The 22,977-nt window shown below is 48.8% G+C and overlaps 1 protein-coding gene across 3 annotated transcripts; it reads right to left on the bottom strand.

The window, feature by feature from the left end:
- Positions 1-7,708: 7,708 nt before the first annotated feature.
- LOC125413393 (DNA dC->dU-editing enzyme APOBEC-3-like) lies at positions 7,709-22,749 on the bottom strand. 3 transcript variants are annotated; one of them, XM_087898968.1, is made up of 9 exons: positions 22,459-22,659; positions 20,717-20,814; positions 19,550-19,706; positions 18,196-18,475; positions 17,966-18,080; positions 10,261-10,426; positions 9,203-9,461; positions 8,838-8,950; positions 7,709-8,476 (listed from the first exon to the last, which is right to left on the bottom strand). In XM_087898968.1, the coding sequence occupies exons 3-9, from the start codon at positions 19,598-19,600 to the stop codon at positions 8,411-8,413; spliced, it is 1,050 nt and encodes a 349-aa protein (XP_087755094.1). In that variant the 5' UTR covers positions 19,601-19,706; positions 20,717-20,814; positions 22,459-22,659; the 3' UTR covers positions 7,709-8,410. The 3 variants fall into 3 exon arrangements, with proteins under 3 accessions (XP_087755094.1, XP_087755092.1, XP_087755093.1); XM_087898966.1 differs by lacking the exon at positions 20,717-20,814 and having other exon boundaries at positions 22,459-22,749; XM_087898967.1 differs by lacking the exons at positions 20,717-20,814; positions 22,459-22,659 and adding an exon at positions 22,035-22,166.
- Positions 22,750-22,977: the final 228 nt, after the last annotated feature.

Raw genomic sequence — 22,977 nt, forward strand, 5'->3', positions numbered from 1 at the left:
TGAGGCCTGCCTCCATAGCAGAGGTGGGTGATATCTGCCTCCACAGACAGTAAAAAGGTCACCAGGTCATTAACAAACTACACTCCCAACCTTCTGAGTGGTAAACAGGTCTTTTATCTCCTCCATTGAGAAAAACGCTGTGCATTTACCATTCTTGGTTTTCCTCATGCTCCTCTGTGAATACAAGGATCTCTGTGCCCCAACACATTAGGCCAGTCAGTGGTGGTGCATGCCTTTAATCCCAGCACTCAGGAGGCAGAGGCAAGTGACTCTCCAAGTTCGAGGCCAGCCTGGTTCACAGAGAGTTCCAGGACAGCCAGGGCTAAACAGAGAATCCCTGTTTCGAAAAATAAATCTGAAGTCTGGGATTCAGGAGCGGGTTGCCCATGTTCTACTGCCACTCCAGTTTTTCCTCATCAGCTGGGGTACCTCTTTTCAGAGGCCAAAGAGCCCCACTTGGCATCCGAGGAGCCCCCAGCCTTGGTAGGAAGTGAGAGAGACACATCGATGTTAGAATCAGCAGCGGAAGCATTTCGTAAGTACGAGTTTCATTCTGAGTTGAAGGCAGCTGTAGGCGGTGCAGTCTGCCTGCCACACAGTGTTGGTTTAAAAACACCCACCGTCCACGGTTTCAGATATCGGGTAGGTCAAGGCCGACATGATGGTGCTGCTTGTCTGTGGTGAGGGCTGTTGACTGATTTGTCCACGGTCACCTTTTCACTGATTGATTCTGGGGAGGGGAGAGGTGGTATCTCAGGTCCCCCGTGTGTTGTTTGGTTTTTAGGTACTCTTTATATATTGTGCAAAATGGCCCCCTTGCATTATGCGTGCATGTCTTTTCTTCCAGGCTTGCTTCCTCCCTGCTTTATCTCCATGTCTCTCCATGAGAATGATCTCTAGTAGCCATAGTTGTGGTTTAATGAGTGAGTTTATTTAGTAAACCTCAGGCCAAAGTAAAAGAATAAACAGCAATAACAAAGCATCATTAAATTTGGGCTTAAAACATTCAGCAAAAACCAACTAGGAAGGCCAGCTGTGTTTGCACCCTAGCATCCTGGGCAGAGCAGAGTGCTCCTCGGGTAAGGCTTCCAAATCAAAGAACAAATAGAAACAACATCATTCCGAAAGGTGCTCATATCACCCAGCAGAAAGCGCCTGGGGAAGTAGAGACAGTCAGCTGGAGTTCCCAGTTGCTTCCAAGGCTGAAACTTGTTTTTTGAGACAGGGTCTCCCTGTGTAGCCTTAGCTGTCCTGGAACTCGCTCTATAGTCCAGGCTGGCCGAAAACTCAGCCATCTATCTGTCTCTGCCTCCCGAGTGCTGGGATTAAAGCTGTGTGCCTCCACCGTGGCTCTTTTAGCTGTATTTAGGATGCTGTCTTTTACTCTTGGGCTGTTTTGTGGTTCTCTCCTCCATTTCACAGTTGTGTGGCCAGCCCATCCCTAGACAAAGGGTCTTGGGGAACACATGGTGTAAACATGCTTGCATCTGAAGTAGGTGGAGGGAAGCAACCCTGCCTTCAAAACCGGACTCATTGAGTTTAAGCAACATACGACAATTTACTAATACAATGTTCATTACACCCACACAAATGGCTTAGATCTCATCTAACCAAATAGGTCTAAAGTCTGTCTGTCTGTCTCTGAAGTCTAAATGCTCTCCCAGTAGATGTTTCTTTCCACTGACAGGTTGAGCCACGCAGACACTCTTAGCTCTGGGGGAAACAAAGGTATTGAGGAAGGGGAGAGGGCTACACGATTAAACCAAGCATTGTCCACCTTGAGCTACCAACATTACCACTCCAGCCAAATCTGGGATTTCAGATAGTTTTTTCTTCATGTATTTGGCTTCTATTTAATTTTTTTTTAAATTATATATACGTGCATGTGTGCACATGACTATAGGTTCCCATGGAGGCCAGAGGAGTCAGGTCCCCTGGAGCAGGAGATGGTTGTGAGCTACCAGGTGTGGATGCTAGGAAATGAACTCTTACCCTTTGGAAAAGCAGCACATGGTCTGAGCCATCCCTCTACCCTATTGGCTACTAATGTTCCTCCCTCCGTCCCTCCCTTCCTCCGTCCCTCCCTCCTTCCTTCTTTCCTTCCTTCCTTTCTTCCTTCCTTCTTCCCTCCCTCCCTCCCTTCCTTCCTTTCTTTTTTTCTTTTCTTTTTTGGTTTTTCAAGACAGGGTTTCTCTGTAGCTTTGGGGCCTGTCCTGGAACTAGCTCTTGTAGACCAGGCTGGCCTCAAACTCACAGAGATCCACCTACCTCTGCCTCCCAAGTGCTGTGATTAAAGGTATGCGTCACCACCGCCCGGCTTTCCTTCCTTTCTTAATTAATTTTTTGAGAAAAGGTTTCTCCATGGCATGGTCCTGACTGTTCTGGAACTTGCTCTGTAGACCAGGCTGACTTTGAACTCACTAAGATCCACCTGTCTCTGCCTCCCAAGTACTGGGATGTGATGATACTTTGTTTGTGTTTAACAAATAAAGCTTGCCTGAAGATCAGAGTGCAGAGCTAAACCATAGAGACCGGGCAGTGGTGACGCACACCTTTAATCCCAGCACTCAGGAAGCAGAGGCAGGCGGATCTCTGTGAGTTCGAGGCCAGCCTGGTCTACAGAGCGAGTTCCAGGACAGGCTCTAAAACCATAGAGAAACCCTATCTCGAAAAATAAAACAAACAAAAAATATATCTATAATATATTTTATTGTTAATTGTTTCTATACATCATGACATTGAGTGTCTTTTAAACCTTTCGAATGCCTTAACTCCCACCTTGTTGGTATTGCTACTCCAGATTTGATGAAATGTCAGCAGACAAAAGCATTGCACATTGAAAGCCTGACAGCTTGAGTTCAGTCCCTGGGGCCCAGGGGCCGAGAGCAGAAGGGGAGAACCAACCCCACAAAAGTTGTCCCTGGGGATCGGGACTGGAGAGATGACTCGGTAATTAAGAGCATTTGCTGATACCTCTCTTGGGCATATACTCTAAGGATGCTCAATCATACCACAAGGACACTTGCTCAGCTTTGTTCAGAGCAGTATTATTCTTAATAACCAGAACCTGGAAACAACCTAGATGCCCCTCAACTGAAGAATGGATGAGGAAAATGTGGCACATTTACACAATGGAGTACTACTCAGTGGTAAAAAACAATGACATCTCGAAATTTGCAAACAAATGGACAGAACTAGAAAAAGCCATACTGAATGAGGTAACCTAGACCCAGAAAGACAAATATAGTATGAACTCACTCATAAATAGATGTTAGACATAAAGCAAAGGACAGCAAGCCTACAGTACAGCCCACAACATCAGAGAACCTAGACCACAAAGAGGACCCTAAAAGAGACATACATGGATCTATTTTGGAAGGAGCAAAGGACAGGATCTCCTGAGTAAATTGGGAGTGTGGGGGCCAGGGGAAGAGTAGAAGGGAAGAGGGGAGGAAGGGGGGTGGGATAAATATATAGCTCAATTAAAAACAATTAAAAGAACACTAATTAAAATAAAAAAGCAGGGTTGGAGAGATGGCTCAGAGGTTAAGAGCACTGCCTGCTCTTCCAAAGGTCCTGAGTTCAATTCCCAGCAACCACATGGTGGCTCACAACCATCTGTAATGAGGTCTGGTGCCCTCTTCTGGCCTTCAGGCATATATGCAGACAGAATATTGTATACATAATAAATAAATAAATATTTTTTTTAAAAAAAGCATTTGCTGTTCTTGTAGGGGATTTGGGTTTTATTCCCAGCACCCACTCTGGGCAACTTGCAACTGCCTTTAACTAACTCCAGCTCCAGGAGAGGCTGGTTTTTTGTTTGTTTGTTTGTTTGTTGTTTTTATGCAGGGTCTCACTCTGTAGCCTTGGCTGGCCTGGAACTCACCAGGTAGACCAGGCTGAGCTTGAACTCACAGAGATCCACCTGCATCTGCCTCCTGAGAGCTAAAGACTAAGGCCTGTGCCGCCAGCCACTACTGTCCCTATAGCCTTGCTTCCATCTTTTTTTTTTAAATATCTATTTATTATGTATACACTATTCTGTCTGTGTGTATGCCTGTAGGCCAGAAGAGGGCACCAGACCCCATTACAGATGGTTGTGAGCCACCATGTGGTTGCTGGGAATTGAACTCAGGACCTTTGGAAGAGCAGGCAATGCTCTTAACCTCTGAGCCATCTCTCCAGCCCCCTTGCTTCCATCTTTATTTGCTTGTTATGGTTTGAATGAGAAATGACTCCCATAGGCTCAGATATTTGAACTCTTGGTACCCAATTTGGGAGGTTTTAGAGCCTTTAAGAGATGGATTTTTTTTTTTTTTTTTTTTTTTTTAGCTAGGGTCTCTCTGTGTCGCTCTTGCTGTCCTGGAACTAGCTTTCTAGACCAGGCTGGCCTCAAACTCACAGAGATCTGCCTGTCTCAGCTTCCTGAGTGCTGGAATCACCACCAGGCTAGGAGGTGGAGAAGGAAGTTTGTCACTGGGCATTGGGTTTAAGTGTTTATAGCCTCCTCGTGTCCAGCTTGTGCACTAGGCTTCCTGGGTATGGGTGGGACTGTGAGGTCTCAACTTCCTGCTTCTCTGTTGGCTGCTGTGCCTTCCCATTATTATGAATGCCCTCCCTCTAGAACCAGAAGCTAAAACAAGTGAGTCCTTTCATAGTTATTTTTGGTCATGGTGTTTTGTCACAGTGACAGAATTCCTGATATCTGTTTGTCCCCTTACTTTCAACCTATGTTACTTAAAAAAAGAAAGAAGAAAGCAAGCCAGGTCCTTTAATCCCAACTCTCAGGAGGCAGAGGCAGGTGGATCTCTGAGTTCAAGGCCAGCCTGGTCTACAGAGTGAGTTCTAGGACAGCCAGGGCTACACGTGGAAACTCTGTCTCAAACAAACAAACAAACAAACAAACAAACAAACGACGGATGTTTCTTGTAAACACTATGAAATGATTGATGCTCGTGTGATACTGCTGGTTCCTGTTTCTTCTCGTGCTGTGCTCATTACTGTAACTTATTTCCTCCTCACTTTTCCTTTCCTTCGTTCTGAAGAGACTTTGGGAATTTTAACTATCTAGGAATTGTTAAGATTTTAGGCACCAGAACAGGAAAGATGTCTAAGCAGTTAGGACCAATGACTGCTCCTCCAGAGGACCCAGGTTCGATTCCCAGCACCCACAGAGTGGCTCTCACCCATCTGCAAATTCAACCCCAGGGGAACCTAGATCCTTCTTCTAGCCTCTGTGTGCATGGGACACATGTTGCAGCCTCTGTGTGCATGGGACACATGTTGCACAGCCACACATGCAAAAACACCCAGACACATAACATAAAATAACAAGGAAAAAAAAGATTTGGGGTACCTTACAAATGAGCTAAATGCATTCTGAAATGAACTGGCTTTAAGTCTTTGAGGATCAAGATGGAATGTTCTAATGACATATTTAGCTGTTAAATTGGCAAGAACACCTTTCAAAGATGATTATCACTGTCAGCCTGATTAGATTTGGAATCACATAGATAACACCTTCAGATATGCCTTTAATAGTGTTTCCAAAGAGGTCTATGCTATTTTCCTTGTGAGGTTTGTGTGTGTGCGTGTGGTGTGTGTGTGTAGGGGGGTACACATGTCCCTGGAGAGGCCAGAGGCCAAAATTAGTTAATTCCTTTATTGTATTTCACTTTATTTATTTAGTTATTTAGTTAGTTTATTTTTGAGACAGGCCGACCTGGAACTCCAGAGATCCGCCTACCTCTGTAGGTAGGAAGCTGGGACTGCAGACATGTACTGTGATGCCTGGCAACCAATTAATGAGAAAGAATCTTTCACCAAACCCAGGCAGGGTCCAGAGCTTGCCATTTTAGCTAACTTGACTGGCCAGCGAGCTCTGGGGAATTACCCCGCGCCAGCACAGTCTGGAACCACGAGTCTTGGCGGAGGGTGTCCAGGTTGAATGAAATCCACAGAGCACGAGGTTTAGGTGAAACAGCAGCTCGTTTATTGGTCTGCTGGGGCTAGCTTTTATACCATGGCACCAAATGGGGAGGGGGCTGCGAAGGGACTGTCACCTGACCCAAGGAGGAACTCTCACCTGACCCCAGTAGGGGTCAAGGACTGCTCACAAGCACTCCACCTTCACCTGTCCCCAGTAGGGACTGTCACCTGACCCCAGCAGGGATCAAGGAATAATCACGTGCACTCAAACTTCCTCATCCAACTCCAGGAGCAGAGGGAAGTTAAGATTCTTTGCAGATAAGCACCTCAAATGGGGGCAGGGAAATGGAACTCGGGGTAGCAATTCCCACAGGGAATATTCCTATCCCTAAAATCCCCAATCCCAACAGCACTGGGGTTCTTGGCAGGTAACATCACACATAGGATCCAAACTCAGGTCCCCTTGAGGCACAGCAAGCACCTTACCTGCTGACCATCTCCCAGATCCCCAGAAAGGTTTGAGAGGACTCACCCTGATGTGGGTGACACCTTCCCAGGGGTTGGGGCTCTGGACAGAGTAAGAGGGAAATAGGAAGCCAGGGAAAATTCTGTTTCCTGGATACAGACACATCTTCCTAAATTATCCAGGCTGGCCTTGAACTTGACTGAAATCCTTCTGCCTTAACCTCTGAGGTACATAGGATTGCTGGGGGGCAGTCTCAAGTCTGACTTAACCTGTTTATTTAGGCACATAATAGAGATTTGGGAAGGACCGAGCTCATTGAAAACACAAAACAATCTAAATCTTCCACACTCTATAGGGAATTCGCCCACAGACTTTTTGTTCTATGTATAAATACATATATGTATATATGTCTTTAGTTTATGTATATATACATATATGGGGGTGGGCTGCCCACAGAGACCAGGAAAAGGCATCGCATACTTTGGAGCTGCAGTCAGAGCTGGGTTAGAGGCTGGAGGTGGGTGCTGGGGTCTTGAACTCTGAACTTCAAGAGCAGCAAGCTTGCGGGCCTGTGAGCCAGCTCTCCGTTCTTGTCGATCCCACTCTGACTGGTGAGCGGCTTTTTTGTCCACGTTCTTAGAGAGGAACTCAGTGATTGGCTGGGGGGCTTTACCCCAGCTTCTGGCATAAGCCCCCTCCCCTGGGAGTTGCCTCAGCCCAAACTCCACCTCCGAGAAAGGCCCCACCAAACGGTGACCCCTCCCCAGGGAAGGTCAGGACCACTCCCTCAGGATATTTAAACTACCCCCCAGAGAATGAACACGTGATCTCCGGATTTTGCCTGGTCTCTCTCTCCCTCTCCATGCTTTTCCCAGGGCCACCTGTGAGTATTGCATTAAACATGGGCACCTTTTATTTGGTCTGATTTGGTTTGATTTGTGTTGGCGCGGTGGATAGGTTTGGCTTAAGACAAAATACCTAACACTGAAGAATTTGGATTTTAAAACTGTTTGTTCTAGCTGGGTAGTGGTGCCACACACCTTTAATCCCAGCACCCAGGGGGCTTAAACCGTCTCTCTTTTTTTTTAAAAAAAATATTTATCAAGTATACAGTGTTCCGCCTGCATGTAGGTGTTCATGCCTGAAGAGGGCACCAGATCCCATTATAGATGGTTGTGAACCACCATGTGGTTGCTGGGAATTGAACTCAGGACCTTTGGAAGAGCAGCCAGTGCTCTTAACCTCTGAGCCATCTCTCCAGCCCCTTAAAGTGTGTCTCAAAATAGACAAACAAACAAACAAAAACTCAACTGTTTTTTCTCTTGATTTTATTTTTTAATTTTTTGTGTACCCCAAGCTGACCTCAAACTTGTAGCAATCCTCCAGCCTCAGCCTCTCAAGTGTTGATTACAGTTATGACCCATCATGTCCAACTTAATTTTTTCTTTCTTTTTCTTTTTTCTTTTTCCTTTTCATTTATTTATTATTTATCTTTTTTTGAGACAGGGTTTCTCTGTGTAGAAGTTCCTGGCTGTTCTGAGCTTGCTATGTAGACCAGGCTGCCCTCCAACTTTCAGAGATCCTCCTGCCTTTGCCTCCCAGTTACTGGGATTAAGGGTGTGAACCACCATGCCAGGACCAGTTTAAAATTTTCAATTACAAAATTAAGCACCTATCAATGAAAACTAAAGATAAGTTGATAATAAAAGAAAGGAAGGAAAGGTCCGGGATGGTGGTGCAACCTCCAAAATGGTGGAGCATGCCTTAATCCTAGTACTCAAAAGGCAGAGGCAGGTGGATCTCCATGAGTTTCAGACAGGGCCTAGTTTAGTAGCAAGTTCCAGAGTAGCAAACTACACAATGAGACCCTGTCTCAAAAACAAAAAACAAAACAACAACAACAACAAAAAACAACCAAAACCAAAAAACAGGAAGAGAACAGTCTTCTGGATCTGGTGTTGGGATGGAAGCCGAAAGACATGCTAGAGACTGCCTTGAATCTCTTCTTGCCATTCAGGACAATGGGGGTCCAAGTTGTAGATTTTCAAGGTCATTCATCAAGTCTTGCAGACCCCAGGACTGTTGAGAGAGAAATTAGGTTGTGCAAACCGGCAGGAGAAAGGGAGCAGAGAGGCTATAGGGACATTCATGGAAAAAACAGGGACAAAGAGGTGAGAGCGCCTGAGGGAGGTAGAGAAGGCAAGGACTGGGAGGCCCTGGTGGGAGAGAACAAAAGATGTCTAGAGAGGAGGGTGTGGGGGGCGGAGTGTGGATAGCAGGGACTCCAAAGCCCAGCTAAGCGAAAGAAAACCTGCAAGCAGGATGGCGGAAGGCAGTACTGCAGAAGAGGGTGGAGCCTGAAGCGGGAAGCAGCGTCTACTGTAGGAGGGGCCTCTAGTAAGAGGGCGGAGTTTGTAGCAAGTTGGATGTCGGATCTCACCTCCTTGATCCTCCCGAGCCTTCTCTGTATACACCTGCTGTTTTTCTCCAGTTCCTTCCACGGCCTGAACGGCACTTGGGGGTTTACAAAGTTTATCCAGCAGTCAGCAAATTCTGAGATGGAAAAGAGGGTAGCCAGTGAGGCCCTAGGCTTCCAGAGACTTTCCTCCATCGTCCTCCCACCTTCCCCTCCCAGGGTATTACTCTCCCCATAGAATCCGCCCTTCTGGGTGGAGGCAAATCTTTGGCTTCAGCAGAGCCAGCACCCTTCCTTCCTGCCCAGCGTCACCCCCATCCTCCTGGGTATGACTAGTCCTCTTGGAGCTGGGAAACCTTTGCCTGCTGGTGGCTGTGGTCCCTTCTTACGTGGGAGGTCCATGACGTCCACCTGGATCCCTGATCTCCACATAGAACACAGCCCCTCCTGGTACTTCCTCCTCCAGTGGAAGTACAGGCGGGAGGCATAGATACGCAGGACTAGGCACGGGTGATCCCTTTTGAATGCAACCAGTTCCTGGGCACAGTTCGGGCAGGGGCTCCATGTGAGGTAGCAGGTGATTCGCTCTTGACCCAGCTTCAAGGAACGCATCTCATCAATGAAGAGGATTTCTGCGTGTTTACCTTTCTGAGGGGAGTCCAGGCAGAGAGAAGGAAGAGTTGGAAGGCAGAAAGAATCCGGACATCATGTGGCTGGGGGCAAGCTTGGAGACCAGGGGCTCTTTCTTATGAATATCCTAATGTCTTGCCTAGTGTGAGGAGGGCACTCACCCACTAACTCCACATTCCCAAAGCACCACAGCCTTTTCTAAACTTGACAAGGATCTCAGAGGTGCCCAGAGAGAAGGTGTCAGCAAACAGTTGATGCTTTCAAGTTATGGTCCCCAATGCTGTGACCTCACTTCAGGACACTGACTGGAGAGGTTTTCTTTTCTTCTTTTGATTTTTTTTTTTTTTAATGACAGGGTCTCTCTGTAAAGCCCTGACTATCCTGAAACTCACACTATATAGATAGAGCGGGCTGGCCTTCAACTCACAGAGATCCACGCATCTCTGCCTCTCTAGTGCTGGAATTAATGATGTGGGCCACTATGCAGGGCAAGAGCCTTTCAAAGATGTTTTAATCAGGACTCAGGCTGGGAGACAGCAGTGAAGAGGTTGGTTTCTGTGTGTTTCTTCAATGCAGTAAAAAGGCTAAGCCGGGAGGGTGCTCAAACACTGAGTGAGGGCACCTTGAAGGGCAGAAGCGTGAACTATACAAGGTTACAGCTTCACATGATCCAGGGCCAGCAAAAGACTGAGCCCCAGTGTGTGCAAAACAAAAAGAGAGGGAAGTGAAAGCCAAGACCCTCAACGTGTGCATGATGTAGTGGAGAGGGGAAGTCCCTGGCTGCCTCTCCATCCGGCTCTGAGAACCCATGTGGCACCTTGTTTTGCAGGCAGCCTTTGAGTGGCTCTTGGTCACTGCACCGCTCCAGCTGGTAGCACAGATAGGTTTTCCTTTGGTAGTAGCGATGCTGGACTGGCTGGACCCGGTGCCCGTTGTTAAATTGTAAGTAGAATGTGTTTTCTCTCAGCAGACTCTCTGGGCTTCTAGATAAGAAACAAACAAGGCAAGGTGTGAAAATGTGAACTCTGGGCTCAGCCAACTCAAGCCAACCCTGGCCAAGGAGGGGGAAGGTGCAGGTGCACTGGGGAGTTCCCCCTCTCACGCTGTACACTGCCCCACACTGCCCGTGGATGCCAGTTAGGAATGACGGTCACGCTGAACCATTCTAGAAAATGCTTTACATGTATTTATCTGTTTATTAATTCTGGCTGTGTGCATGCGTGCCATTATGCACGAATAAATGCCATAGCACGTGTAGCGGTCAGAGGTTAGCACTTGCTCTATAGACCAGGCTGACCTCAAACTCAGAGATCTGCTTACCTCTGCTGGAATTAAAGGTATGTGGTACCACTGACTGGCCCGAGACATTTTTTGACTCAAGGTCTGGCTCTTGCTGGTCATTAGTCCAAACTTGAGTTGACGTGGTTACATGCCGTCACTGCCAACGTAGAAACCTCCCCCCACAGAAGCAGGCCCACACTTCCTACTGCCCTGCCTGATGATCTAATGACTTATCTGCCTCTGCTTTTGATGTCTGCATCATCAGTCTGTCACCTCCATCCCCACTTGCCTGATACTTCAGGAGAAAGTAACCCCATGTTCTCAGGGGGACCACATGCCTCGTGTGTGCAAAACTGCAAATACAGGTTAACGGATAACGGGGTTTTGCCCCTCTGCTTTGCCCCTTGCCTGGTCTAAGGTTAAGTTCATTGTGCAAGATCAATGAAACCTTCCTTTCATTTAAAAAGGATTTTAAGCTGGACAGTGGCGGCACACACCTTCAATCCCCGGCACTTGGGAGGCAGAGGCAGGCGGATCTCTGTGAGTTCGAGGACAGCCTGGTCTACAGAGCGAGTTCCAGGACAGCCAGGACTACACAATGAAATCCTGCCTCAGAAAAACAAAAACAACAACAACAAAAAGATTTTAGTTTTCATCTTTAGTGATGTGGGGGTTGGGTGGGGGTGTGTGTGCACATGTGTGCAGGTGCCCACAGACGTTAGAAGAGAGTGTCACCGTCCTGAAACTGGGCTTACAGGCAATTATGAGAGACCTGGCGTGAGTGACTCTGCAAGAGCAGCTGGCACTCTTAACCACCGAGCGTTCTCGGCCGTGCCCAAGCTTCTCTTATCTAGGCCAGATCTTGCTGGAAGGTAACGTTCTGTGGCCCTCAGAGCCCTGTGAAATCAAGTCCCTCGCTTCCCCAAGAAATGTGGGTGCGGGCGTGGGCACAGGCACACTTGAGCACACAGATAACATCCAGGCGGCGATCCAACTAGCAACACACGGGAACGCTGGGGGTTAGCGGCACATAAACAGCCAGGCGGAACTATCCTTCAGCGTATTCCACAGCCGAAATTTATAAACCTACACCAAGGATAAAGGGGCCAAAAGGGCAGCCGGAACCCAGGGGAGGATGGGTGCTCTCTGATGGGGTCTTACAACATTCAAAGTACTTTTTCTTCAAGATGATCCCAAACCTACTTATGCCCATTCGTGCCTCCTTGCCTGTGCCTACCAGATAGATCTTTTTTTCTTTTTTTTTTTGTTTTTTTTTTTCTTTAGACAGGGTTTCTCTGTGTAGCTTTAGAGCGCATCCTGGAACTCGCTCTGTAGATCAGGCTGGTCTCAAACTCATGGAGATCACCACCGCCCAGCTAGATTTGGCAAAAAACTTGCCTTGTTTTTAAAGGCAAGGTCTTACTGTGTAGCTCTGGTAGACCTAAAACTCACCCTGTAGAGCAGGTTAGCCTTGAGCTCATAGAGATCCACCCTATTGGTGCTAGGATTAAAAGCCTGTGCCACTGACTGGGAGTTGGGAGGGCATGGGGCGGGGCGGGGGGGAGGTCGATCTCTGAGTTTAAGCCTAGCCTGGTTCCAGAGTGAGTTCCAGAACAGCCAGAGCTACACGGAGACTCTGTCTCAGAAAAACCAAACCAAACCAAGCCAACCAACCAACCAAGATCTGTGCCACCTCACCTAGTGTTAGGCCGGTCCTTTGAAAGCAATTCTATTTCGTCTTTATCTATGTGCGCGTGCACCGTCCCCAGGTAGCAATTTAGCCTCTGGTGACTATGTGGGGACTGGGGAATTTGGCCTCCGACTGTTCTTTTGTTTCTCCTAACTTGGAGCCCTTGAGGAGCTGGGGGTTTTCCCAGTGTACTTGAGGCATCTGTGCCTGGTGTGTGTGTGTGTGTGTACATGTGCCTTAGAGGGAAAGGTCACACACCCATGTGGGAGGGAACTAACTCTCCCAAGTTGTCCTCTGAGCTGCACACGCGCTCCTTGCCACACATGCACCCCCTTACCCATACACAAACACAACACAAAAAGGGTTGAGGCTCTTTTATAGAATGAGAGAGAATCCTTGCCAGTCATACATCTAACAGGGAATTCATACATTGAAGATAAAGAGCTAAAAAAAATAAATAAACACCGAAACCCACAATCCAATCAGTAAATGAGAAATGAATCAAACAGTTCTCACAAGAAGTACAAAGGAGGGGCTGGAGAGATTGCTCAGTGGTTAAGAGCACTGGCTGCTCTTCCAGAGGACCTGAGTTCAATTCCCAGCAACCACATGGTGGTTCACAACCATCTGTAATGAGATCTGGCGCCCTCCTCTGGCGTGCGGGCATACATGTAGGCAGAATGTTGAATACATATTAAATAAATCTTTAAAAAAAAAAAGAAGTACAAAGGAAGCTGGGTGGCAGTGGCACACGCCTTTAATCCCAGCACTCGGGAGGCAGAGGCAAGGGGATCTCTGTGAGTTTGAGGCCAGCCTGGTCTAGAGAATGAGTTCCAGGGCATCCAGGGCTACACAGAGAAACCCTGTCTTCAAAACAAAACAAAACAGAAGTACATGAAATCGACACATGGTGAAAAAATGTTCAGCATCTTTGGCCGGGTGTGGGGGGGGAATGCACTGAGGCTGGGTGACTGAGGTGGTGAGACCCTGACCATGCGTGACTGAAGTGGTGAGACACTGGCCATACAGGCAGGAGGACCTGGTTTGGATCCCAAGCACCCATGGAAAAAGCCAGCTATAGAGGTTTGGGCCTGTAATCCCAATACTGCACACTTTGTCCAGGGTATGCCTGGAGCCGGCCATCCAGCCCGTGTGGCCCACTTGGTGAGAATACCCAGCATTCCTCTGCCATTCCCAACATGCACACACACACATGAACCCATACACATGCCCCACACCACAAGCTATATTGAGTCTCTGCCTCACGCAGCAATACCTCATGCACTTGGGCAGTAGAGGCAGGAGGATTACAGCAAGTTATGGTCTACATAGTGAGCTTTAGGCCACCTAGGGCTTTGTGATGAAGGACCCTGTCTAATAAAAGTAAACAAAAACATGAAAAAGATAAATAAGCGACCACAAATATTGATGAGGAATGGGTGTAGGGAAGAAGCCCTGGCATTGTGGCTAGGCACACGCTAGTGCAGTCACCATGCAAGAGCACAGAGGTTCAGCAGACAGCCAAGCATTCACTATCACATGACCCCCACACACCACTCCTCAGAATACATGGGAAAGACTCCAAGTCACATTGCAGAGGCAACTGCACATCTGTGTTTATTCTGATACCCACAAAAGCCAAAATACGGGGCCAGCCTGGGTGTGTCCATCAGCAGAGGAATGGGTGAAGAAAAGGGAGCCTGGTTACATGATGGGGTTTTCTTCAGCCATGAAGGGGGAAAGTATGTGCTTATTGGAGACCGTGTGTGCGCGTGCGCGTGTGTGTCTGTGTGTGTGTGAAAGTAAAAGGGAGATGTGGTGAGGAAGGGTCCAGTGGGCGAGGGAACAAGAACTCACTGGGGTGCGTGTGTGTGAGAGCCAACTATGATATATTATTTGTGAAAACCCCACAATTAAATCCATTATTTTGTGCATTGATTTTAAAATTATAAATATATATAAATGCATTGGAAACAAAGCTAAAAGCACAGAACTGGGCAAAGAGTTAGGGCTTCTGAAGAGGCAGGACCTGGAGTGGGAGGGAGAGAGACGAAACAGCTGGTACTGTTCCGCTCTCTGGAAGCCATCTGTGGCCCTGGGAAAGTCCCTGGTTTGTGACTGGGTTCCTAAAACACCTGCTTGAGACTCACACACCCCTACCAGTGTCTCTAGGTGGGGTGGCTCTCTTGTTTCTAATCTCCTTGGGCTCTGTCCATCAATATTTTCTGTTTTCAAGCCTCCCACATACCTGTCTTGGGGCATCCTGTGGGGTATCCTGGGCAGGTTGATCCTAGTCCTGCTCTGGGTCCTTGGGTCTGGGGCTCCACTTCCTACCAAGTAGGCTCTGTCTGAGACCCTGATAGTGATCTAGAGGCCCCACCCCGGAACAGGAGGGCCCAGGGCAGTTAGGTTGGCTCGGGCTCACCCTTCTTCCTGTTGTCCTCTGACTTGACAAAGCAGAGCCTAGGATGGAGACAAGTCTCCCCATGCAGTCTGAACAGAGATCCAAAAGGAAAGAGGAAGTAAATGCCAGAGAGGGAGGTGGGTGCAGAGCTTCCCCCACAAAGGGGGAAGGGCAGATGGTGCCTTCTTCACTCACTCCTAACTGGCGCTTGGTGTGGTTCAAGGCACAGGATTTCCTCTCCAGCCTCAGAGAAGGTAGCACCTCTGCCCTACCTGCTATCTCAGCAATACAGAAAGGGGGGGGGGGGTTGTGGCTCTGACATCTCAGAAGAGGTCTCAAGCGCACAGAGAAACTGAGTCTCTAGAGGTCACGTTGCAAATGAAGAACATGGCTGGAGAGTGGCCAGGTTTGCTTGGCTGTGCTCCCTCCTCCTCCAGCTGCTGCTTCTGTGGCCCTCATTGTTTGCAGGAAGCAGCAGAAATAGGGTTGGGGAAGAGGTGGCTCCCACCCAGGGCCTGCCAGGTCTAAGCTACAAGGACACGGACTTCAAGTTCACATTCCTGAAGCTGTCAGTCTGCTCTGGCAAGTCTCAACCAAGGATCCTCAGATTAGAGAATACAAAGAACATTCTGTAAAAGTTGTCACCTCAGGGCCTGGCTCTCACAAGACCAAGAGTCCCCAGCAGGTCTTCCCCTCACCATTACCCTCTGTACCTCCTCCCCACCCTCAGCCTCCATCCTGCCCTGGCTCCACTCCTGACGTTAACAGAGGTTCAGGCAAGAGTTTAGAGACACCCTTTCCCTCCCCGCATTCTGTCCCATTGTCCGAGGAATATTTCGGGATGAGCCGGGTCCTTTTAGGAAGAGATCACATCTGTATACTGGCAGCTTATCCAAGTCAGAGTGCTGAGGCACGTCCCACATCAAGGAGTGGAACCCTGGCTTCTCCCTCGAGAATATTCTCACGTCTCCAGACTTAAGAGGCACTGTGAGGGACAGAAAACACCAACTCTATGAGCCACGGGCAGAGAGGAGATTGCTGCCAAGGGAGCCATGCCAGGCTCAGGCAGCTATTAGACATTTGGGGGCAGGTCTCAAGAACAAGCCTAAGGATCTCCCAGCACAAGAAGCAGTCTTACTCATGAGGGACAATGTTGGTGACTGGGACACTGGAGCTTGGGGCCACATCAGGGCTCCTATGATATACCTCTCCCTTTGGGGAAGATCTGGAAGGCAAACATGCTGACCCAGCCAGAGGACCCCTAGATGCTGCCTTCAAATGACATACCAACAGCCCAGAGGAAGATGGGCTTTCTCTGGCCATCACACAGTGAGCTCATGGCACCCCTGCCTCTGAGTCTGTGGGCCTGGAGTCATCCGGGTTAAGCAGAGCTCCTGCTTCTCATGGTGTTATGAAATGGTCTACCAAGGGCTATGGTCCCTGGCCAATCCATCAGCATGCTGCCTGAGCTTCCTTGAAACACCCACCTCCTGGTCTCACTTCCCATCCTGCCTGGTGCCAGATGTGCATTCCCTGGCTGTCCCTCTTGAACTCACAGAGATCCTCCTGCCTCTGCCTTCCGAGGGCTGGGATTAAAGACATGCGCCACCACTGCCTGACTCGGCCTTCTACTCTTAAAAAAAAAACAAAACTATTTAATTGTATTATTTTATATTATTATTTTGAGTGTGAGCGCATGTATGTGTATGATGTAGGTGCATACCTTCCATGGCCTAAGTCTGGAGGTCAGAGGGCAACGATAGCGCTGTTTCTCTCCTTTCTCCTTTATGTGGGTTCCAGGGATCAAAATTCATGTCGCAAGGCTCGCGTGCCAAGCACCTTGACCCACCAAGCCATCTTGTCAGCCTGCTTCTACGCTCACCCATCTTGTTCCTCCACCCTCCTCTCCCCAGCCGTTTATGGAGGTATATAGTCCACCATTCCTTTTAGTTCAGGCCCCAGTCCCTGCGGCTCACTGGCACCGCACCCCCACCCAGGACTCCACGTGGGGGGGAGGGCTCTAGGGTATAGCAAGGTCTAGACAAAGAGGGTGTTAGGGCGTGGTCAGGGGTTCTCCTGTAGGCTGACAACCAGAGCAAGGACACAAAGAAGCCTCCTACTGCCCAGGGCGGGGTAGTAGTGGTGCTCACCTTTAATTCCAGAACTCCCTAGGCAGAGGTAGGCGGATCTTTGTGAGTTCGAGACCAGCCAGGCTCCATAGCTACTGAGAAACCCTGTCTTGAAAAACAAACAACAGCAACAACAAAAGGAACCCAAGTTCAAGGTCCTAAGCCTGACTCCGAGTGCAACCATTTAGGCAGGTCCTAATCCAGGCCTCATGGGAAGAGGAAATTTGGACAGAGGGAGGCTAGGAAAGAAGGACCACACAGCACACAATGACCTAACAAGAAGGGACCATCTATAAGGCAGTGGAGAGCCTCAGAAAAGCTGCCTGTCAGCCTCTTGGACCCGCAGAGAGCACAAGCTGGCTTAGCATCGGTGGGTGACTTCACGGCAGCTGGGACTCTAGCAACCTCTTCCTTCCTCTGAGCACTCAAAGCTGCTTTTTTTTTTTAAAAAAATTTTTAATTTTTTTTTGGTTTGTTTTTTGAAATAGGGTTTCTCTGTGTAGCTCTGGCTGTCCTAGAATTCACTCTGTAGATCAGGCTGGCCTTTAAGTAAATCAGAGATCCGCCTGCTTCTGTCTCCCAAATGCTGGGATTAAAAACGTGGGCGCTCAGTGGCTGCTTTTTTTTAAAAATGTATTTTCTATGTGCATTGGTGCTTTGCCTGCATGCATGTCTGTGTGAGGGTGCAGGATTCTCCTGGAACTGGAGTTACAATTGGAGCTGCCATGTGGGTGATGGGAATTGAACCCGGGTCCTCTGGAAGTGCAGTGTTCTGAACTGCTGAACCATCTCTTCATTCCCTCACGGCTGCCTTGTTGGAATTTCTCTACCTTCCAATCTCCATGCTTATACTCACACCAAGTCACTTCTGTTTAGCAACTGGATTCAATCATGATGTCATGATGGGAGACACCAGATTAGGGAGTGGGAAGGGCCTTGTGGGTCAAGATGCCCCAGAGAAAGAGGAGGTTTGGGAGGAGGAAGAAGAAAGAAGGCCAGGCATGAGAAAGCCCCTCACCTGAGAATATCACAAAGCGTTGATTCATGGGACCAAAAATTTATTTTAAGTTTCTTCCAAGGCCTGAATGACTTTCCTTGATTGTCCACAAATTTGTCCCAACACTTTTCAAATTCTGAGATAGAAGAGAAGAGAAAGCAGTCAGGGGCCAGCAGGACTTTCCACAGTCCCTCCAGGCCGACTCTCCGACTGCTCCCCCTTCACCGTAGGGCACACCCCCAGACACTCACCTGGAAAGTCCATGGCAGCCATCTGGGCTCCTGCCTGATGCAGCCTTCGAAGCTTGTCCTGGTAGTTCGGGAGCCAAAAATAGTAGAGGCGGGAGCTGAAGATGGCCAGGCTCAGGTTGCGGTGAGTGTCCAGGAACCTGGCCAGCTGCTCCGCACAGCCATCGCAAGGGCTCCAGGAGGTGTACCAGGTGATCGTGTACTTCTCACCGGGAGGCAACACTTCCAGTATGTGGGTGTGGAACCAGTACAGGAAGCATTCTTCAGCATGGAGGCCGCCATTCTGGGAAAGAAAGGGGAATCCATGATGGGGAGGGGAGGAGCAGGTTGCATGCGGACAAATAATCCTGGTACTGGTTCTGTGTCTCCGTTCTTCCCCATCCTCCTTCCTTAATTTCGCATCCCTCACCATTCTTGGTTTAGCTATCAACCTCACATCCATTCTGCATCTCCCTGGCTTCTCTCAGTAGCACTCTGAGCCTTGCTGGTAGCCATGCCCATTGGGGGTAACTAGATATCATCTGCCTGCCGTATCTGCTCGGGAGGGCATGGGCTAAGATGTTCCCTTAACCAGGCAAGGGTAGCTCCCGAGTCTTGAAATGCAGCTCATTCATCTGAGTTAACATTTGCAGCATCTACAACACACACATCGTTTTGTTTCCTCTAAAATTATCTATTTGTTTATTTATTTATTGGTTTTTCAAGACAGGGTTTCTCTGGGTAGCCCTGGCTGTCCTGGAACTAGCTCTGTAGACCAGGCTGGCCTCAAACTCAGAGATCCAGCTGCCTCTGAGGCCTCTGGAGTGTTGGGATTAAAGGTGTGCACTGCCGTGCCCGGCCATATTCTCAACAGACTGAATTCCTGCCTCTTCTGAGAAGAATCTGAACAATCTATTTAGGTTTTTTTTTGTGTGTGTGTGTGTTTTCCTGTGTGTTGGAACACATGTGTGCCAGAGCATGTACATGAGGTGGCTAGAAATTGACACTGGATCTTTTTCTTGTTTCCTCTCCACATTGAGGCAGGGTCCCCCACTGTGCCCAGAGCTTGCTCTGGAGAGTCCCTGGCTCTGCCTCCCATTGGTTAGGATTTTAGCTGCCTTCTCTGTCCTCCTGGCTTTCACAGGCTTTTGTGGCACCCCTCTGCAGCCTCTTGGCATTTATTTATTTACTATTTATTGATTTATTTGTTTAGACAAGATCTCACATAACCCAGGCTAGACTCAAACTCTACATAACCAAGGATACGCTTGAGCTTCTGGTCTCCTGTCTTCACTTCCTGAGTGCTAGGACCACAGGCATGAGCCACTCTGCCTGGTTTTTCTGCGCTGCCAAGGATCAAACCCAGGACTCCACGTACCTCTTTTCTAAAGACCCCTTGGCAAAGGGGGACAGGTACACCATGCTCCATCCTGTTCACTTCATAGCACAAGAAGGTATTCTTTCGGCCGTTGGCATAGAGTAGGTTCTTAAAGTGGAAGTAGTATGTTCTTTGATATAACGTCTCTATCGGGTTTCTGCAGGCATAAGAGAGAAAACAGAAATGTCAGAGTGTGCCCTGGAGTGACCCCAAGCAGAACAAGGCCCCTGGAGTTCTGAGACACCGCCTGCCCTTAACCTTTGACAAGCTCTATAGTCTTTCCAAGCAGGAAGATGGGGAGAGAAGAGAAAAATGCTGCAACCAGAGTGGTACCCTCGTACCCACGTCCCAGTGCTGGTCCCTCCAGTGGAGCCCCTAGCGGAGACCACAGAAGGCCCCAAGCTCTTCCACCCATAAGTAATAATAACTTTTAGCATTTCACCCCAGCTCCTTCCTGACTTGACACCTCTGCAGGGTAGGGAGGTTCTTAGAATCAAGGAAATGGTACCGGAGCAACAACTCAGTCAGGAAAGCGCTTGCACACAAGTCCTGACTCTCAGAGAAAATATAGAAGTCAAGCATAGGGGTGTGCATCTCTAACCCCAGAATTGGGGTACCAAGACAGGAGCTCATTGACCAGCCAGCCAGAATCTGCACCTTGTTTCAGCTCATTAAAAAAATAAAAAAGGCAGAAAGCAACTGAGGAAAACAGGTGACATCAGCCTCTGGCTCCCAGACGTGAGCACACATACACAACCCCTCACACATACAGATATACTGTTGGAGAAATCCCTAACTTCACAGAGATAGTCTACTCTTAGCATTTCTTGTGTCTGAACTCCTCAAATCCTTCCATGACCCTGAGGGAGATGTTTCCAGGTAATAGACAGAGAAAACCCAAACCTATTACTATAGCCTTTGGGGATCAGGACCAGGGGGATTATTCCTAGATTGAGTCCTGCTTGATCTATGTAGTGAGTGGCAGGCTAGCCAGGGCTTCATAGCAAAATCCTGTCTGAAAAAACAAACAAAAGCAGTTAAACTGCCACCACAAATTCCCACAACACAGTAACAACCAAAAAAAAAAAAAAAAAAACCAAAAAAACCAAACAAACAAACAAAAAAAAAAAAACCAAAAAAAAAAAAGAGGAGACAGAACTCCCCTACCATAGAGCTGGGACAGAGCCAGGTCCAGTTAGGCCGGCTGATCCTTGTTGTCATTGGGATAGGGCGTCAGGCAGGACCTCTCCCTCCTAGTCAGCAGCCTGTAGAATAAAGGGCCAGAAGTCCCAGACTTCAATGAACGTTGGTCAGAAGAATGAGGGTCTTATCTCTGTCACTGGGAGGCCTGATTACAAGGCCACACAGGGTCAAGGCTATTAACAGATAGGTGTCTGCCAGACAATTGCAGGTGGGTCTCTGTGAGTTCAAGGCCAGCCTGGTCTAAAGAGCTAGTTCCCGGACAGGCTCCAAAGCTACAGAGAAGCCCTGTCTGGAAAAGCAAAAACAAAAACAACAACAACAACAAAAAACCCAGATAAGTGCTTATACCTGGCTTCAGGAGACCTAACCCTGTAGAGCACACTGGCCGGCAAGGGGCTTTCTGTTGAAGATTAAAGACATGCTTTTCTGTGCTGTGCCTTGCTGAGTCCCCTCCTGGGAGTCACTCTAGACAGGTCTACTCATCACTAGACAGAATAAAGCTGTTCAGAGAAAGCTGACGTTCTAAAGACACGAAAAAAAGAAAAAAGAAAAAAAAATAAAACCAGTATGGGCCAGGGAGAAGATTCAGCAGATAAAAGTACTAGCCTTAAAAGCCTGCACCCCTGTCACACACACCCAACACCACACACACACACACACACACACACACTTGGGTTGCTTGGGGGTGCGGGAGGGCCAGTGGTCTCCGGCTGCTGACCGCTCACTCCCACTCCACTTTCTTGGCAATACACTGGGCCATCCTCCTTCTTACCCATGAGCTGTTCAAAGAGTTCTTGAATCGAGATCAAAAGCGCCAGGAGAGGGGACAGAAACCAGTGTCAGTGTGGGAGTAGGCAGGTCGGGGGCATAACATATATATATGGCTTTAAAATATGCTCATGGCGCTTGATGTTGGATATGTGTATGTGCGTATATGTGTGGTGTGTTGATGTGTGATGCTGAGTTGCCAGGAGGTCCAGAGAGGGCCTTGGATCCCCTGAAGTTGGAGATCATGGTTGTGAGCCATGCCATGTTTGCTGGGAATTGGACTTGGGTCTTCTGCAGAAGCGGCAAACGTTCTTAACTGCTGAGCCAACTCTACAGTCATCTCCCGCCCCTATTTTTTTTTCTCAAATGTTATCTGAATGGTGTGGTTGAGAGCGGTCACAGTGACCATCCAGGCAGTGGGGGTGTTGGGGGACTTCTCACTCTTTCTTCCCCGGGAGTGGGGGGGTGAGGGGTGGGAGGGAGGGGGAGGGATACTGCTGAAAAGGTGATTCACATAGTCTCAGAGAGTGGTCCCCTCTTCTCCCAGCGTCCCCGAAGTTGAGTTAGAACATTCATCGAAAGTGCTCCAAACGTGATAGTCCAAGGTCTGCTTCCATGGATTTTTCTTTAAATTCTGACGCCCAACCTAGCCCAGGATCAGCAGGAAGACCTACAGGCAAGCAGCCCCAGTTCTAACAGGAAGAAATATGGACGGTGTGGAGAGGGGTGCAGAGGGACCAGTGTAGAAGCAGCTATGAGGCAACTGAAGTGGCTTAGATCAAGGACCCTCGAGGGGAGTGGGAGCTACAGAGAATCATGGAGAGAGATGGGGGGGGCCTCAGGGCTGGGGTCCCGGGGGAGAGGCCCAGCACATAGCACAATGGGGGTCACCAGGAAGAAACTGCAGTGGAAATTTGGAGTAGCGGGGCCAGCCGTACCTGATCGGTGAACAGGGTCTGCGATAGCGGCATCCCAGGCAGGTTGGTCCCATTCCAGCTCTGGGCCCCACGCGCTGGGGGTGCATTTCCTGTGTACAGGCCCTGGCTTTAGGAGACCCCAGAAGTGCGAGTGACCTCCTTGGGCCATGTGAGTGAAGGCCCCACCCTCTTCCTGCTTCAGCTCCCGGAATGGGAGGGCTCTGGGCGATCGAGCCCAGCAGGCTCCTGCCCACCTTTCCTCCTATCCTCTGCCCCCGGGCATAGCAGAGACCTGTTTCTCGGTACAGCGACCCTAGGGGATCGCAAAGAGAAAGAGAAAGTAACTGGTGGCAGAGGGAGGCGGGTGCCGAGCGCTTTGAGGGGCAGGACAGACGCCTGTAGGGTAGCCCCAGGCTTCTCCATCCAATAGACCCAACCCAGGCTGTGCCAGAGTTTGGAGCGATCACTGAAGCCGAACCAAGGGTTTGACTTTCCGTGCGTGAAGAAGGCGTGGATTCTGGGTGGGGACTTCTGGATTCT

This window comes from Myodes glareolus, chromosome 19 (assembly GCF_982192425.1).
Source record: "Myodes glareolus chromosome 19, mMyoGla1.1, whole genome shotgun sequence".
Taxonomy (NCBI): domain Eukaryota; kingdom Metazoa; phylum Chordata; class Mammalia; order Rodentia; family Cricetidae; genus Myodes; species Myodes glareolus.

What these genes read in the sequence shown, in the direction of transcription:
- LOC125413393 (XM_087898966.1), bottom strand. Translation starts at nt 22,544, where the DNA reads ATGCACCCCCAGCGCGTGGGGCCCAGAGCTGGAATGGGACCAACCTGC. An exon ending in AGACCCTGTTCACCGATCAG is followed by an intron (nt 19,707 to 22,458) that starts GTACGGCTGGCC and finishes TTATGCCTGCAG; the next exon opens with AAACCCGATAGAGACGTTAT. An exon ending in GGCTCGGGAGGATCAAGGAG is followed by an intron (nt 8,477 to 8,837) that starts GTGAGATCCGAC and finishes CTCTCTCAACAG; the next exon opens with TCCTGGGGTCTGCAAGACTT.